This window comes from Prionailurus bengalensis, chromosome D1 (genome assembly GCF_016509475.1).
Source record: "Prionailurus bengalensis isolate Pbe53 chromosome D1, Fcat_Pben_1.1_paternal_pri, whole genome shotgun sequence".
Taxonomy (NCBI): domain Eukaryota; kingdom Metazoa; phylum Chordata; class Mammalia; order Carnivora; family Felidae; genus Prionailurus; species Prionailurus bengalensis.
In genome coordinates this window covers 59,879,802-59,895,386 of record NC_057346.1, presented here as the reverse complement: position 1 = coordinate 59,895,386, position 15,585 = coordinate 59,879,802, and the positions used below count along the sequence as shown (strand labels likewise).

General features: G+C 44.3%; 1 protein-coding gene across 1 annotated transcript in view; it reads right to left on the bottom strand.

The window, feature by feature from the left end:
* XNDC1N (XRCC1 N-terminal domain containing 1, N-terminal like) overlaps positions 1-15,585 on the bottom strand; it is a 38,259-nt gene that overhangs the window by 19,313 nt on the left and 3,361 nt on the right. Inside the window, 12 exon segments of the mRNA XM_043580366.1 lie at positions 1,361-1,377; positions 1,713-1,739; positions 2,184-2,188; positions 2,266-2,374; positions 3,032-3,159; positions 5,001-5,073; positions 7,458-7,630; positions 7,875-7,957; positions 12,087-12,265; positions 14,324-14,360; positions 14,362-14,480; positions 15,393-15,534. Coding sequence (XP_043436301.1) covers positions 1,361-1,377; positions 1,713-1,739; positions 2,184-2,188; positions 2,266-2,374; positions 3,032-3,159; positions 5,001-5,073; positions 7,458-7,630; positions 7,875-7,957; positions 12,087-12,265; positions 14,324-14,360; positions 14,362-14,480; positions 15,393-15,534 — 1,092 coding nt within the window.

Here is a 15,585-nt window from a genome sequence, read left to right as displayed (position 1 = left end):
TTTTAAGCAGGAAATTAACAATGCTACCACCTTTATCTGAAATTAAACTCTATATCAAATGTACATCCTACACTTTAGTATATATGTTTTATCCAATGTAATCATCTTATATAATGACATGAATGTCCCCCCAAAATTATGTCTGTGTAGGGGATAAATTTCATTGCCATGTTTTTTTGGGAATCAATCATTTTGGAAATACCTTTTCATACCATAGTAGTTTCTTGTATAGATTTTGTAAGCTTTTAGTAAATAATCTCATTTACTGAAATACTGATATTAAGAAAATTGGTCTTGCTTGAAAAAAGCATCTTTCTCTTCTTAAAAACCATTAGCTTAAAACTATACAAATTTATTCTTACAGTTCTAGAGGTCAGAATTCAGAAATTGGTATCATTGGGCTAAAAAGTCCAGGTATTGGCAGGAGAGGGTGGCTGTAAGGGAAAATCCCATTCCAGTTTCTAGAGCTATGTTCCCTTCATTCCTTAGTTTACGGCTACCTGCCTCCATCTTAAAGGCCAGCAGCACTGAAGATTACCAACATTTTCTTAGTCACGACTTTATTGTGTAGATCCTTAAAGGCAGTGCCAAGCCTGGGTCTGGCTGGGGATCCCTTCCCCAGCACAACTTCTACCCTCACAGGAACCTGCACACATTGGGTTAGCATGGGCACCCTGAAAAAGGGTAGGTTAAAGCAGGTGGACGGGGCCATGCTCGGAATCTACCACAGGATCTGCCCAGGACCCAGCTCCCATCTTGTTGACTTCATCTTCCAGCTGCTCATCCCTCTGAGAGTCCCAGAGCCTCTGAAGGACAGGTCCAGACATGTCCACACAGGAGGGTCTTTGAACTGGGCTTTCTCCAAGCCCCTCAGCTCTGTCCTGGCCTCCTAGAACATCCCAATGCTCCTTCCCCACCAACCTACCTTGGCGTTGCCCAATCCTGCTTTTGGTAGCATTTCTCCCTCAGTGCTGTCTTGTCCTTCTCTTGTACCAGGCCTAGCCCACCCCCAGGGCTCCTCTCTGGGCCCAGGCTCGGGACTCCAAGGGCTCTCCTCCACCAACATGGCAATGTTCATCACCTCCATGGCAGCTAGGATATCCTTACTGTCCCTGTGGCTCAATCTACTGTTTTAATCATGGTCAGAAATGGGACCAGGATGAGGGATGGTAGGAGAACAGGCCTCTTACCGTGAGGAGGTCCATGGCTGCACCCACCTAGGCTGGCAGGGACCGAAGGACTGAACTGCTCTGGCTACTCCCCTGACTGTGCCCAGCTTCCTCTTTCCTACACTTGAGTTCAAAACCCCGCCCTTGGCCCTCCCTTTGCCAGGACCAGCTGCTCCCCCTTTGCCCTGTACCCTGGAGACCAGAGGAACTGATGAATACCACACAGTGAAAACTTCTGGGAAAGGGGAGAGGACACAGTTGCTCAAGGAAGGTGTGGGAATAGAATTTAGAATGTTATAGGTGGAGGGGACCTTAGAGACCCTCTGGTCCAACTGCCTCATTGTACAGGTGGGGACTGGGTTTTGTCCAAGGTTCCATAGCCAAGCCTAGAACTATTCCTTAGTCATTAACCCATCTGATCTCTGGAATTGCTCTGCAAGCAGGATGCTTAATTGAGTCCAAGATGAAGAACTCAAGTTGCTTAAGGTCATACAGCAACACTGTTACTTGATTGTATGTAGGGAGGGAACCCACCAAGGATACTGGGAGTTAAGCTCAAAAAGCACTCAACTTCCCAGTATACCACAGGGTCCCATCTGTTTTCACTGGGTCCAGTTTTCCTTTCAGGAAAATGGGCATGAGGATGCTCATCACTCACTGAGAGGAAGATGTTCTGGATTATGCCCCAAAGCCCCAGAGAGATCATCAATTCTATCCCACAAGTTCCAAAGGGGAAAAGGATGGAACTGTCTTTGGGAGAACAGGGTGCCATGGTGACAGAAGCCTTGACAACTGGGAGTGGAGAGCAGGCTGGGCCCAGAGGTACCCTGAGGCAGAGTCCTGGGGGAATGAGTGGAGAGAAGGAGAGAGGGCAGGCTGGCCTTATTAGCTCTTCTCCTCGGTCAAGAGATCCACTCCCCAGTTTTAGTCACTGAGGAAAGGGGAGCCAAAACCACAGGACCTCATGGCTCATGCCTGAGGGAACTCCCCACACATGCTGGCATGTTCTTCTACTTCTCCTGCTGAGAAGTCCAACTGGCATAAAGGGCACTGGACCCAGGAAGTGGGTGGTGAGCTGTCCGGGGAGGACACCCACAGTACAGACTGCGATGAAGATGGTGATGAGGAGGGAGAGGCTGGGTGAGGTGGGGAGGTCTCTCCACAAGTCGCAGCATGCCAGGGAAGAACCTTGATGCTGAAGGAGCCTAAGGGGGAGAGAAGGAGGTTAGCAAAGCTGGGCCTGCTCCCAGTGCGGGCTGTTTTTGCAGGAAGTTTACTCTGGCTGGATAGTCTACTCCTGACATTATCCGCTCATGAATCCACCAAACATTTATCAAGGGTTTACTGTATGCCTTACACTGTGCCAGGAGCTGAGGGGTGTAAACCCAGGCCTGTCCTTCTGGACTGTAGAGGTCAAGGGTAAAGATAAGCTAAGGCCACAAGCAACTGTGACACAAAGCAGAAGGGAGAAGTGCTAAGCACTGGGGAATCAGAGAATGCTGCAGGGTTGCAGGTTGGGACAGATTATCTAAGATGAGACAAGACTTGGCAAATAAGTACCATTTGAACAGGGACTTAGAAAACTGGGACATGGAGAAAAAAAGCTGTGAAGGAAATGCTAGGCCCTCTCTGCTAGTATTTTATATTGTTTTGTTTCATGTTTCTCCTGGGGACAGGGCCTGTGTCCCTGCCTCAGCTGGGCCAACACAGTGTGAGCATGTCCTCAATATAGACTTGTATGTGTGTGGAGAAGAGCAGGAGTCCCAGCTCGAATGTTCCCTGGCAGCATTCCCAGGTCTCCTAATCCTGCCTCAAGGGATACCTAGCAGTCCCACAATAACCCCTATGCCCCAGCAGCTCACCTGAGCAGATGGGGCACAGCGCACTATCCTGGACCCCACTGCTTTGGGCCTGGGGTCGCTGGTGTTCTCTCTGCCCTGCCTTTGCTATCCCCCTCCGGTTTGGCTGAGAGTTCGAGCTGGATAAAGGCCTGTGACAGAGAATAAAGACCAGCTATTAATAATAGGCCACAAAGGCTAAAGGAGCCTCCAGTTAGGACAGAAGAGTGTGGATTCATTGATGTGGAGCCAAAAGCCCTGGTTGGAGTCCTGGTTTTCCCACTTGATGTACCCAACTTGAGGGAGGTCACTTAACCTTGACCATCTGAGAACAGAAGTTCTATTATTTCTCTCAGGTTTTTAAAATTATTTTTTCTTATTCAGATATAATGCACAGCCCATAAAATTCATCCTATTATACTATTCAACATTTTTAGGATATTCACAGGGTTGTGTCACCACCACGACTATCGGATTCCAGAACATTTTTATCACCCCCAAAAGAACCCCTAAACCCATTAGTAGTCACTCCCACACCCACCCTCACCAGGACCCTGGCAACCACTCATCTACTTTCTATCTGTATGGATTTGTCTATTCTGGACATTTCACGTAAATGCAATCATATAATGTGTGGTCTTTTCTGACTACTTTCACTTAGCATGTTTTAAGGTTTATCCATATTGTGTGTTGGTACTTCATTCTTTTTTTTTTTTTAATTTTTTTTTTTTTTCAACGTTTATTTATTTTTGGGACAGAGAGAGACAGAGCATGAACGGGGGAGGGGCAGAGAGAGAGGGAGACACAGAATCGGAAGCAGGCCCCAGGCTCTGAGCCATCAGCCCAGAGCCCGACGCGGGGCTCGAACTCACGGACTGCAAGATCGTGACCTGGCTGAAGTCGGATGCCTAACCGACTGCACCACCCAGGCGCCCCGGTACTTCATTCTTTTTTAATGGTTGAACAATATTCTATTGTATAAATACACCACATTTGGCTTATCTATTTATCAGTTGATGGACATTTGGGTTGTTTCCACTTTTTGGCTATTATGAATAATGCCGCTGTGAACATTTGACTATACGTTTTTGTGTGGACACCTGCTACCAATTCTTTGGGGTCTATTCCTAGGAGCGGAATTGTCGGGTCCTATGGTAACTCTATATTCAGGTTTTTGAAGAATTGTTTATGAAGGTGGCTGCACCATTTTACATTTTCACCAGCAATGTATGAAAGTTCCAGTTTCTCCACATCTTTGCCAACATGTTATTGTCTTCTTCTTCTTCTTCTTCTTCTTCTTCTTCTTCTTCTTTTTTGTCATGTATTTTTAAAGTAAATTCTACACCCAGTGTAGGGCTTGAACTCAAAGCCTTGAGACCAAGAGTTGCATACTCCACAGACTGAGCCAGCCAGGCACCCCTGCTATTGTCGTTTTGATTACAGCTATCCTAGTGGGTGTGATCACTGTGGTTTTGATTTGCTCTTCTCTAATGGCTAAAGATATTAAGCATTTTTTCATGTGCTAATTGGCCATTTGTTTACCTTCTTTGGAGGAAAGTTTATTCAGATCTTTTGTCCATTAAAAAATTAGGTTATTTTTTATTGTTGAGCTGTAAGCTTTCTCTATTATTCTAGAAACAAGTCCCTTATTGGATATATGATATGCAAATATCTTCTCACATATTCTGTCACTTGTCTTTTTATTTTCTTGGTAGTGTTCTTTAAAGCAGAAAAAGATTTCAATTTTAATGAAGTCCATGAGATACAGAGTACCCATCTTCAGATTCTGATTTACTACAGAGCTACCTCCTTGCTTAGTTGACAACATGTGGACAAGGACATCTTTTCTCTACTACCCTCTGGGTCTAGACCATGAGATCAAGACACAATGGTACTCGGTGATCTAACTAAGACACAAGTGGGGGAAGGACAGGTGTAGGTGGACAATAAGGTTTGGGGAGGTGATTTGGCTCTTTCAGGTTGATCTACTCACCTGTGAGCTTGCACTTTCCGTCTCTTCGTCCTGCCCACATTATTCTCTGAGTTTTGCTCTTCTGGTCTGAGCTCTGTGTTAGAAATACTCATTAAATCTAGCTCATTAACAAAAAGCCCTTCACATATGATGTTCCTTCTTTTTTCTTTTTTGTTGCTTTTAAATGTTTATTTTTGAGAGAGAGAGAAAGAGAGAGAAAAAGAGAGAGACAGAGGGGGAGGGGCAGAGAGAGAGGGAGATACAGAATCTGAAGCAGGCTCCAGGCTCTGAGCTGTCAGCACAGAGCCAGACACGGGGCTCAAACTCACAGATGCTCAACTGAATGAGCCACCCAGGTGCCCCTTTTTCCTTTTTTAACGTTTATTTATTTTTGAGAAAGAGCACACATGCATACAGGAGGGATAGAGAGAGAGGGAGAGAGAGAGAATCCCAAGGAGGCCTCGCACTGTCAGCAAGAAGTCAGACTCAGGGCTGGAACCCATGAACTGTGAGATCATGACCTGAGCTGACCAAGAATTGGATGCTTAATGCAGTGAGCCACCCAGGCGCCCCATGATGTTCTTTCTTTTAAGAATAGTCTTTCTATCCATTTTTCCTGGTTAATTCTTTCTCACTCTTCAAGTCTCACATGAAATATTAATTCCTGTGAGGCACTTTCCCTGAATTCTCTAATCTAAATCCGATCATCCTATTATGCTTTGCCTTTGAAGTACTCATCACAGTTTGCAGTTGTAGACTTACTTATATTACATGGAGATGCCTCTCCATTAGGGTAGGAGAACTGCTATTTTCTGTGCTGTGGAATCCCTGACACCTAGCATGGAGCCTTGAACACAGAGATGTTCAGATATCTGTCAAATGAGTGGCAACAAAATCCAGCAACAACCATTTGTCTAGCTATTCAGAACTTATGAAACACTTTATATAGGAGTTAGGAGTTATATATAGGAGTTATATAGAAAGTTTGTAGGTACTTTCATAGCTCCAGTGTCCAGCTGACTGGGTGCCCCCAAAAGGTTAGCTCCTTCCCATTTTCTGTCTCTTAAAATAATAAACTACATCCTTCCTTATGTGGTAGTCAGCTTCTGAAAGGACTCCTATTGATTCCTGCCTCCTGGTAGTCATGCCTCCCCTTGAATTTAGGCAGAACCTAGTAATTTGCTTCTAATGAATAAAATATGGCAAAAGTGATGGGATGCCACTCCTGGGATCAAGTTATAAAAGACCGACTTGTTTCTTTTTTTAGTTAGTTTATTTATTTTTAGTAATCTCTATACCCAACATAGGGCTTGAACTCTTGACCCCAAGATCAAGAGTCACATGCTCTTCTGAGCCAGCCAGGCGCCCCGGACTGACTTCTTTCTTACTAGCATGCTCTCTCTTGCCCTCTAGCTTGTTCACTCTGATGAAGCAAGCTTCCACATTGTGAGATGCTCCTGGAGGAGGCTCTCATGGCAAAGGAATTGAGGGAAGCCTTAGTCCCACCACCACCCACGAGGAACTAAATCCTACTAACAACCATGTGACTGAGTTCGGGAGCAGATCATTTCCAGTGGAGCCTTGAAAGGACTATAGCTTTGTGTCAGATCTGGAGCTCGAAGATGCTGTTAAGTCATGCCCGGATTCTTAACCATGAGTAACTGAAATGATAAATACTATCATAAGCTACCAAGTTTTGGGGTAATTCATCGTGCAACAGTAGACAAACAATGTACCCTATTTCTGCCATGAGATAATATCCTTACTATTTCAGTAATTTTGGTCAGTTCTTTGAAATGACAAATCACCTGTTTCCTTTTTAAAAATTTTCCCAGTGAAGCAATGAGTGAAACCAAACGTTTTCAGTGAGAACTCTACTTGTTTTCTCTTTTGCTATCTAGAACAGTAAAAAGAACAAGAACTCTGGCGTTCAAATCCTGGTTTTGCCATTTATTAGCTGTGTGATTCAGAAATACCTCAGATTCTTTTGTAAAATGAGTATAACAGTATTTACTTCACAATTTGTTATGAACATTAAATAGTTAAGTTAGTAGAAGTGTGTTAGCAATGTCTAGAGCTAAGTAGGAGCTCCAAAATGCTGAATCTTTTCTTCCTCTGTGATAAAACCATGCTATTCCCCTACTTTATTTCCCCAACAAGCTCCATACACCATCACCCTGACTTAACTGTCTTTCTGAAGTGATCACAAAACATTAATACTGCAAAAGGCCGAAATACTATTTGGTTTAATTCCTTCATTGTGAATATGGGGGAATTGAGGCTCGAAGAAATAAAGATTCCTGATTTCAATTACTATATAGTATTTGACTTCTCCTCTGGTAACAAGACACTGACAATGGTCTTTTCTCCCACAGGAAGTCCCATTTGTAAGCCACCCTTCTATAGCAGCAGTGGATTCAGGGAGGAAGGATGGTGCCAGGGAGAGCAAGGAGCCAAAGGTAGGTCATGGGGACTCACCTGTGCTGGCTGGATGACTGGGACCTGGTTCTGCCTGGATGTTTTTTGTGCTTGCCATACTCACGGGGGGCACCCTGCGGGCAGCTGAAAGTACCATGCAGGCTGAGCGTCCCAAAGCCCCTGGCTGCAGCTGCTTTAGGATATTCTTAAGCTCTGAAATTTCCTTGGTGCTCCTGCAGGGAAACAGAGAGCACTAGGTTTCACTCAGAAAAGAGACTCCATTCCTCTTACCTAAGTCAGTGACCTCTAACCAAGAAAGCCAGTTTGATATACAGATAGGGTTAGGTCCTGAGGTTGTAATTAAGTGGGGGGAAACCAGGCAGGGCTTGTGTGCCTGTGAGTGACTTGGTAGCCTTTCTCTTTTCGGGAGAAAGAACTGAGAAGTGGACAAGGACCTCCGTTCTGGTAGCTACATACGTTTGGGGATCTGGGAAGAACGTCCTCCGAATGGAAGGATTAGCCAGCCAGGGGCTTGGACCAGACTCCTGAACATCAGAACCCTGAGAAGAAAATGGAGCAATATGAACTACAGACATTCACCACCAGGGGACGCTGCCACCTGTACCAGGGCTATTCCCAAACCTGAGGACTTCAGCTTAATGACTAAGCATGTTTTCTATAACTTTACACAGTACCTTTGCTTGTGTGCACACTCTCTTCCAGCTCTAAGATACGAGATTCAGTAATGTTGTATAGTTAGTTCCTCAATGCTAAGGGTTTTGTCATGATCCTGAAAGTCCCCAGAATCAATTATATGCTGTTGGGAAAAACGGGGTCATGGGACTAATAATCATGTGCTAACTTTTGAAAGCATATACGCTGTAGTTTAAATCTGTACATATATAAAATTCACTCATGTAGGTACAAAACTCCAATCACTTATCTCTTTATACACCTACATGAAAGAAACAAAGCATACCCATATATTTCTCCGTAGTTAAGAATAGTTCTATTCTGAACTCTTTGGGGACATTTTTATCATTTTTATCTTCTAAATATTAATAATATTATTTAATTTCCAGTATGACTTATTTTGTAAAAATTTTGTTCACCTACAACTAAAAACCTACCAATTTAAGCCACCATTTCTAGCCATTTATAGAAAGAGATGTGTATGTGTGTATGTATGTATGGATATCTCAAGTCTCTTTTCTACCATTAGCCTCTCCATGTAACTATCACAGGCATTTTATAAACCTCTCTACTTCTAACTCCAAAAATTTCTACGTGCGATAATCATGCAAGAGATCATTTCTACCTAGATTTTATTTATGTGGTATGTGCTACAGTTTCTATTTTGTCTATTCAATTTATCTGTCAATTCACCTGCACCTATTTCCTTTTTTATTTTTCCAAATTTCCTTTTTCCCTTGAATTTAAAAAAATGAAAAAACTTTGTCTTTAATTTACAGTTGATTCTTCTATTGGAGATTCTTTTATTTTTAAAATATGTATTTATTTTTGATAGAGACAGCATGAACAGGGGATGGGCAGAGAGAGGGGGAGACACAGAATCTGAAGCACGCTCCAGGATCTGAGCTGTCATCACAGAGCCTGACGCGGGGCTTGAACTCACAAACCATGAGATCATGACCTGAGCAGACGTCAATCGTTTAACCAACTGAGCAACCCAGGCGCCCCTATCAGAGATTCTTTTATTTAAAAAAAAAAATTTTTTTTTTAACATTTATTTATTTTTGAGACAGAGAGAGACACAGCATGAGCAGGGGAGGGTCAGAGAGAGAGGGAGACACAGAATCCGAAACAGGCTCCAGGCTCTGAGCTGTTAGCCCAGAGCCTGATGCGGGGCTCGAACTCACAGACCGCGAGATCATGACCTGAGCCGAAGTCGGACGCCCAACCGACTGAGCCACCCAGGCGCCCCTCAGAGATTCTTTTAAAGGTAAACATCTTTCTTGTAAAGCATGATTTTGGCCTCATTCTGCAAACATGAGAAGTAGTATTTTTACTCACATTCACAGCTTGTTTACGTATGTATGTATGTAATCACATTTACCGTTTAATATTTTTAAAAAATTTTTTATTTAATGTTTATTTATTTTGAGAGAGAGAGAGGGAGACAGAGACAGAGACAGAGCATGAGTAGGGGAGAGGCAAAGAGAGACGAAGACAGAATCTGAAGCAGAATGCAGGTTCTGAGCTGTCAGCACAGAGCCCGATGTGGGGCTTGGACTCAAGAGCTGCAAGATTATGACCTGAGCCGAAGTCGGATGCTCAACCGATTGAGCCACCCAGGTGCCCCTACCGTTTAATATTTTTTAATTGCCATTACAATCTCATCTTGGATGCAGCATTAATTTAGAAATATTTTAATTTTCCTGGGCTTCTATTTTTTCTTTACCTTGTCTCATATACTTTAGAGCAAATACCACTAGAAAGGGTAACTAGATGGGTATGAAGAATTTATGGTTTATTTAATTCTAAGTGAGATTAATCATTAGGAACTGAGCTTCCAAGCACAGGTTACATGGAGTCAGTGGCTGGATTCAAATCCACTCTAAGACTTATTTAGCAGTGTGACCTGGAACATCTCACTAAAGTTCTTTGTGCTTCGGTTTCCTAACTGGAAAACCAGTGCCATAAAAGACCCTATGTCACGGGGTTAAAAGCCCGTATGTTTTGCTTTCACTATAATATACCATTAGAACAATACACCTTAAATTTTAGACATTTTAAATTATAAAATTGAGTGCCATCAATCTGTTTCCATGCATCAACCCTCTCTTGTAGACACATTTTAGAATTTCTTTCCCTGTGGTTTCACTGAGGTATGTGCAATATGTTTCACTCTGCTGTTGATGTTCAAGGTCCTTCTAACATTATGGCTCTGGAGTTGCTGACTCCCTCCTTGGTCTTAAAGGTGCAGAGTAATTTAGATGGCCAAAAGAAGCCCTTATTTAGCCTATAATTAGGGAGACTGTATGTCCTGGTTTGCCTGGGACAATACTGTTGTCTCCATGTAATTAATAGCACTCTTTTTCCTCTCCAAATGTCTCAGTTTGGATGGTAAACTTTATGGTGGTGATCCTATCTACAGCTTGCCCCTGAAAGGTAAGTTATTCTAAAAGCCTACTTTGTTCTAGGCACTGTTCCAGCTGCCAGGACTCAGTATGGAACAAGACAAACAGGTCCCTAATCTCACAAAGCTTCCATTTTATTGAGGCCAGGCCCACAGGGCTGTAGCTCCATTCGTGTCAGCCCCCTGGCACCACAATACTGGAACCTGGCAGAGCACATGGAGCGGCTTCCACTGGTCCTGCTGCATTTTTTAGCCCTTCCCATGAAGGAGGAGTAAATCTCAGACCAGGCTTTACTTGGTCTCCGTTCTCTGGGTCTCTCCCGAGGCTGTACTACAGAAGCATCTCCTCTTCCTCCTCCATTTTGTCTTCTGATGCTCGGTCTGTTTTTCTCAGTAACCTCAACAAGAGTGACACTTGTAATGTTCACTCCTGGAACTGAACTTCTTTTGGTTATGTCAGATGTTTGGAACTTCATTTTTTTTACAGTTATTTATTTATTTTGAGAGAAAGAGAGAAGAGAGAGAGAGAGAGGGAGACAGAGAATCCCAAGCAGGCTCTGAGCCATCAGCACAGAGCCCAACGTGGGGCTCAATCCCACAAACCATGAGATCACGACCTGAGCCGAAACCAGGAGTTAGACACCTAAACGACTGAGCCACTAGGTGCCCCGGATGTTTGGAGCTTCTAGAGGTGTATTACGTGCATAGGAAGCACTGTGGTATAATGACAGATGACCTGATTTCTAGTCCGTCTTCTGCTCTGGTTCACCGTGTGAATCTGAATATGCAAGTGTCCCTAGCTGACACACAAAATGAGGTGGCTGGGGCTTGATAATCTCTAAGTATTTTTGACCTCTAGAATTGTACAACTCTTGCTTTGTGTGATTCCATCTTTGTATTTGTTTGTGAGTGAATTATGGTAGAGGGTACTGGAAAGAAAAATGAAGACACAGTGACAAGAAAGCAGGAGGATTCAGAATAGGCTGAGGAATAAAAAATAACTAGAAAACTGGCTGAGAAGAGGGGAGGCAAACTGACCAGATACCTATCCATCTTCTCTTAGCAGCATGTGTGTGTTGTACAGGGAGAGAAAGCAGGAAAACAAATGAAATTGCAGAACACATATCTAACATTATAACTGGCTTTCCTGGCAGGTGGACAGGCATCCTGTTGCCTGTCAGGCAACAACAATGACAGAGAGATAGTAAGTGTGCCCTGGGACTTTCAGGTGCTAGAAGGAAAAGTCTGATGAAAGCTGTAGCCCACGGGAACCTAAACGTAAAGTGGATTAAGTCTGAATCCAAAAAGAAATTTCATTCTTGCTAAAGAACCAATGGCCCTACAGCTTTGTGTACACTGCACTGAAGGTTCACTGCCTTGAATCTCCCAAGGGCAAAAGGGATGGAGAGGCATTCACTCTTAGCTGTAAGGAAAGGTAGCAAGCCCATTTCTGTTTTTACTTGAATGTGTGTGTGTGGTGGGGGGGAAGGTGGGTTTCTGTGTTTATCCCTCAATCAAGCCCCAGTCTTCTAACCTGAAACTGAGAAAAGTAGGAAAATATGAAGTCCTTGTTCCACCATTGTACATACCTGGCTTAGCCTAGTGCTCCCAGGAGCAGAGAGATCCCCCACAGGGTCATCTGAGGAGTCCAGGGAGGAACACACCCGGAGGAAGGCCAGACCAAAAGACTGCTGACGTGTGAAGGGTTGGGAGCAGGTCAGGCGAAGTCGATCCCAGGGCTCACCTGAGGCCGCAGCCAGGAAATCTTCTGAAGGCAAAAAGAAAGAAAATGAGAGGCAGAGGAAATGTGTGAATGGGAGGGACAAAGAAAGAGAAGGTCAATACTGAGGAGACGAAAGACAGGGACTATACAGATTAAACTCCAACAAAAGGAATGGAGGCCATCAGTAACTGTCCCCTTAGGCTTTGGTGCTCAGGGTTTGGCAGTGCTAAGCAGGCCAGTTAAGGTGCACTCAGACCTGGTGCCTTGCCTTCCCACCATCGCTCCTCTGTCATGGTTCCACACTGTTCCCAGCACATCCTCATTCTATACCTCTCTAGGAACCTTGCCAATGTGTCAATTTACTTATGAAAGTTTTTTTTTAAACTTTATTTTATTTTTTAATGTTTATTTATTTTTGAAGGAGAGAGAGAGACAGAGCATGACCCGGGGAGGGGCAGAGAGAAAGACACAGAATCTGAAGCAGGCTCTAGGCTCTGAGCTGTCAGCACAGAGCCTGATGTGAGGCTCGAACCCACAAGGTATGAGATCATGACCTGAGTCAAAGTTGGACGCTTAACTGACTGAGCCACCCAGGCGCCCCAGTTTATTTATTTTGACAGAGAGAGAGAGAGAGAGCGCGCACAAGTGAGGGAGGGACTGAGAAAGAGGGAGAGAGACAGAATCCCAAGCAGGCTCCACACTGTCAGTGCAGAATCCAATGCAGAACCTGAACTCACAAACTGTAAGATCATGACCTGAGCTGAGATTGAGTCAGACACTTAACTGACTGAGCCACCCAAGTGCCCCCAATGTCTCATTTTAAACAGGAGGTACCTGTAGTGTTGGGGTCTGAGGTGACCACTCGCCCAGTGGATCAGATGAGCTACATCTGCTCTTCCTGGACCATGAGACCTCCACCTCCCTCACAACACTCCATGGTCTCCATAGTCACTGTGTGACATGGCAATACTGCAAACCCTTCTCACCTTTACTTCCCAGCACTCTGTGGTAGCACCTCATCCCCTGTACCTCGTATGCCCCTCCCATATCATGGTTCCTTCACAACATTACAAACACCTCAGCTCCAACACAGACAAATCCTTATTAGACTGTAAGTCCCCAAAGTCCAGGAATCAGATCTTATGTCTGTTCTGCAGTGCTTAGTGAACACAGAAATTTGCATGGATTGGAACTCAGGAAGCACTATATACTATCTCACCGTATCCATCCTGTAGCCTTCCATCACTTATATAAACATTTATTCTACACTAACACTTATACAGTTGTCCCTCCTCATCTGTGGGGGATATGTTCAAAGCCCCCAGTGGATGCCCGAAACCACAGATAGCACCGAACCTCGTATATACTATGTTTTTTCCTATACGTGCACACCTATGATAAAGCTTAATTTATGCGTTAGGCACAGGAAGAGATTAATAACAATAATAAAACAGAGCAATTATAACAACAGGCTATAATAAAAGTTACGTGAATGTGGTCTCTCTCTCTCTCGCTCTCTCTCAAAATATCTTACTGTACTCTGCTCACCTTTCTTCTTGGGGTGACGTGAGATGATAAAATGCCTACGTGATGAGATGAAGTGAGGTGAATGACATAGGCATTGTGACACAGGGAGGCTACTACTATTGACCTTCTAATAATATGTTAGAAGGAATATCATCTGCTTTTGGCTGTGGTGGACTGTAGGTAACTGAAACCATGGAAAGTGAAACCGTGGATAAAGGGCGACTACCGTACTCACACCAATGTACATTTATACAAATAAAAACACTACTCACAAATACGGGCTCTACATCAGGCTCCACCGAATCATGTGTAAATATAAATCATAGTACATAAATGTTCTCGGTTCCCATATACTGTCATCACAGAGAACTCACACAAACATACCAGTAGTTGTTCACTCACCACCTACCCCATACCCCCACAGATACGACCAAGCCCCTTCACAGGCCCCTCCCACCATTCCACCTAACAGCTCCATGGCCCTCTCTAGTGGGTTGTCTAGCTTAGCATGACTGCATCTCTTTCTTATAGTCTCTCTCGCTGTCCATTTCCCATTTCTGTTTTTGCCTTCCTTACCATCTTTAAACATGCGGACCCCTGAGCGGTTTTTTCCCCTGCTTTGAATCAGCCAGGGACATAAGCATGGTTGCAGGGAGCAAGGTGACAAAAGGTCTGTCCAGGGACCAGGAAGAACGGCCCACATCAATTTGCAGGAAAGCACAGCCACAGTTACCTGAGGACAAAAGGTTGAGAGAAGGATTTAAGGGTGATGGGAAGACAGATGCTCTCCTGATTGCACACAAGGTATCGGGTGGGAAAAGGACATTCTTCCATTCTAGAGCTGGTTGGAAGCCCAGAAAGGTCAAGGAACACAGTGAACTGGCAACTGAAGTGGATAAGACCTCAGTCCACAAAATGAAGGTTCACAGTGCTCCTCCCAGCTAGAAACCTTCCCTGACTCAATAGACTTGCTGCTTCCCTGTCCTCTGGCTCTGGCAGGCAGTGCTAATCTCTGTCTCTATTAGACCCCTGCTAGGGAGCCCTACAGAGCTGAGGCCAATGGTCTTTGTTAGTTCTCTACTCCAGAGAATGCTAAGGCCAACCTTCTCAACCCGCAAATTCCTATGGAGACTTCCCAGATTAGTCTGCAGAGCCCATCCCCCAGCATCCTCTTGACAATGATGTTTATAGGTGCTTACAGGTTCTATTTGTTGGCATTTGTAATTATGTCAGCATCCTAAGGCTTCACCCAGACTATTCAGATCAAAGCAGGGCACGTACGTTAAATAATTCAGGGAATACCATTCCCACTACTTTTTTTTTTTCAAATTTTATTTTTAAGTAATCTCTCCACCCAATGTGGGGCTCGAACCTACAACCCGAAGATCAAGAGTCACATGCTCTACCCACTAAAACCAGCCAGGTGCCCCTCCCATTGCATTCTATCTGAACGGAAACCTCAGAGTTTGCCAACACCATACACCTGAGAAGGGCACCTGGGCCACATCTCACCTTCAGACCAGGAAGGGCTTATTCCATGAAAAGTGCTCAGCTAGACCAAGTTGAGACATTATGGAGCACTTGGAGGGGAATGTGACTCCTGCATCTCCCGCACAGATTCCTAGACCTCAGAGAACTCACGCACCTACGTCAATGTAGCCAATGGGCACTGCCCTCTCCAGCTGGAGTTCCACTTTCAGCTGCCCACTCTTGTCCTGAGGGCAGCTGAGCCAAGGTCCCTTCTGACAGTCTGGATTCAGCAAGTTCTCCACAGGATACTTGGGATCCTAAGTCAGAGAGAGAAGGAGTAATCAGGAACCTCACTGAACTGAAAGGTA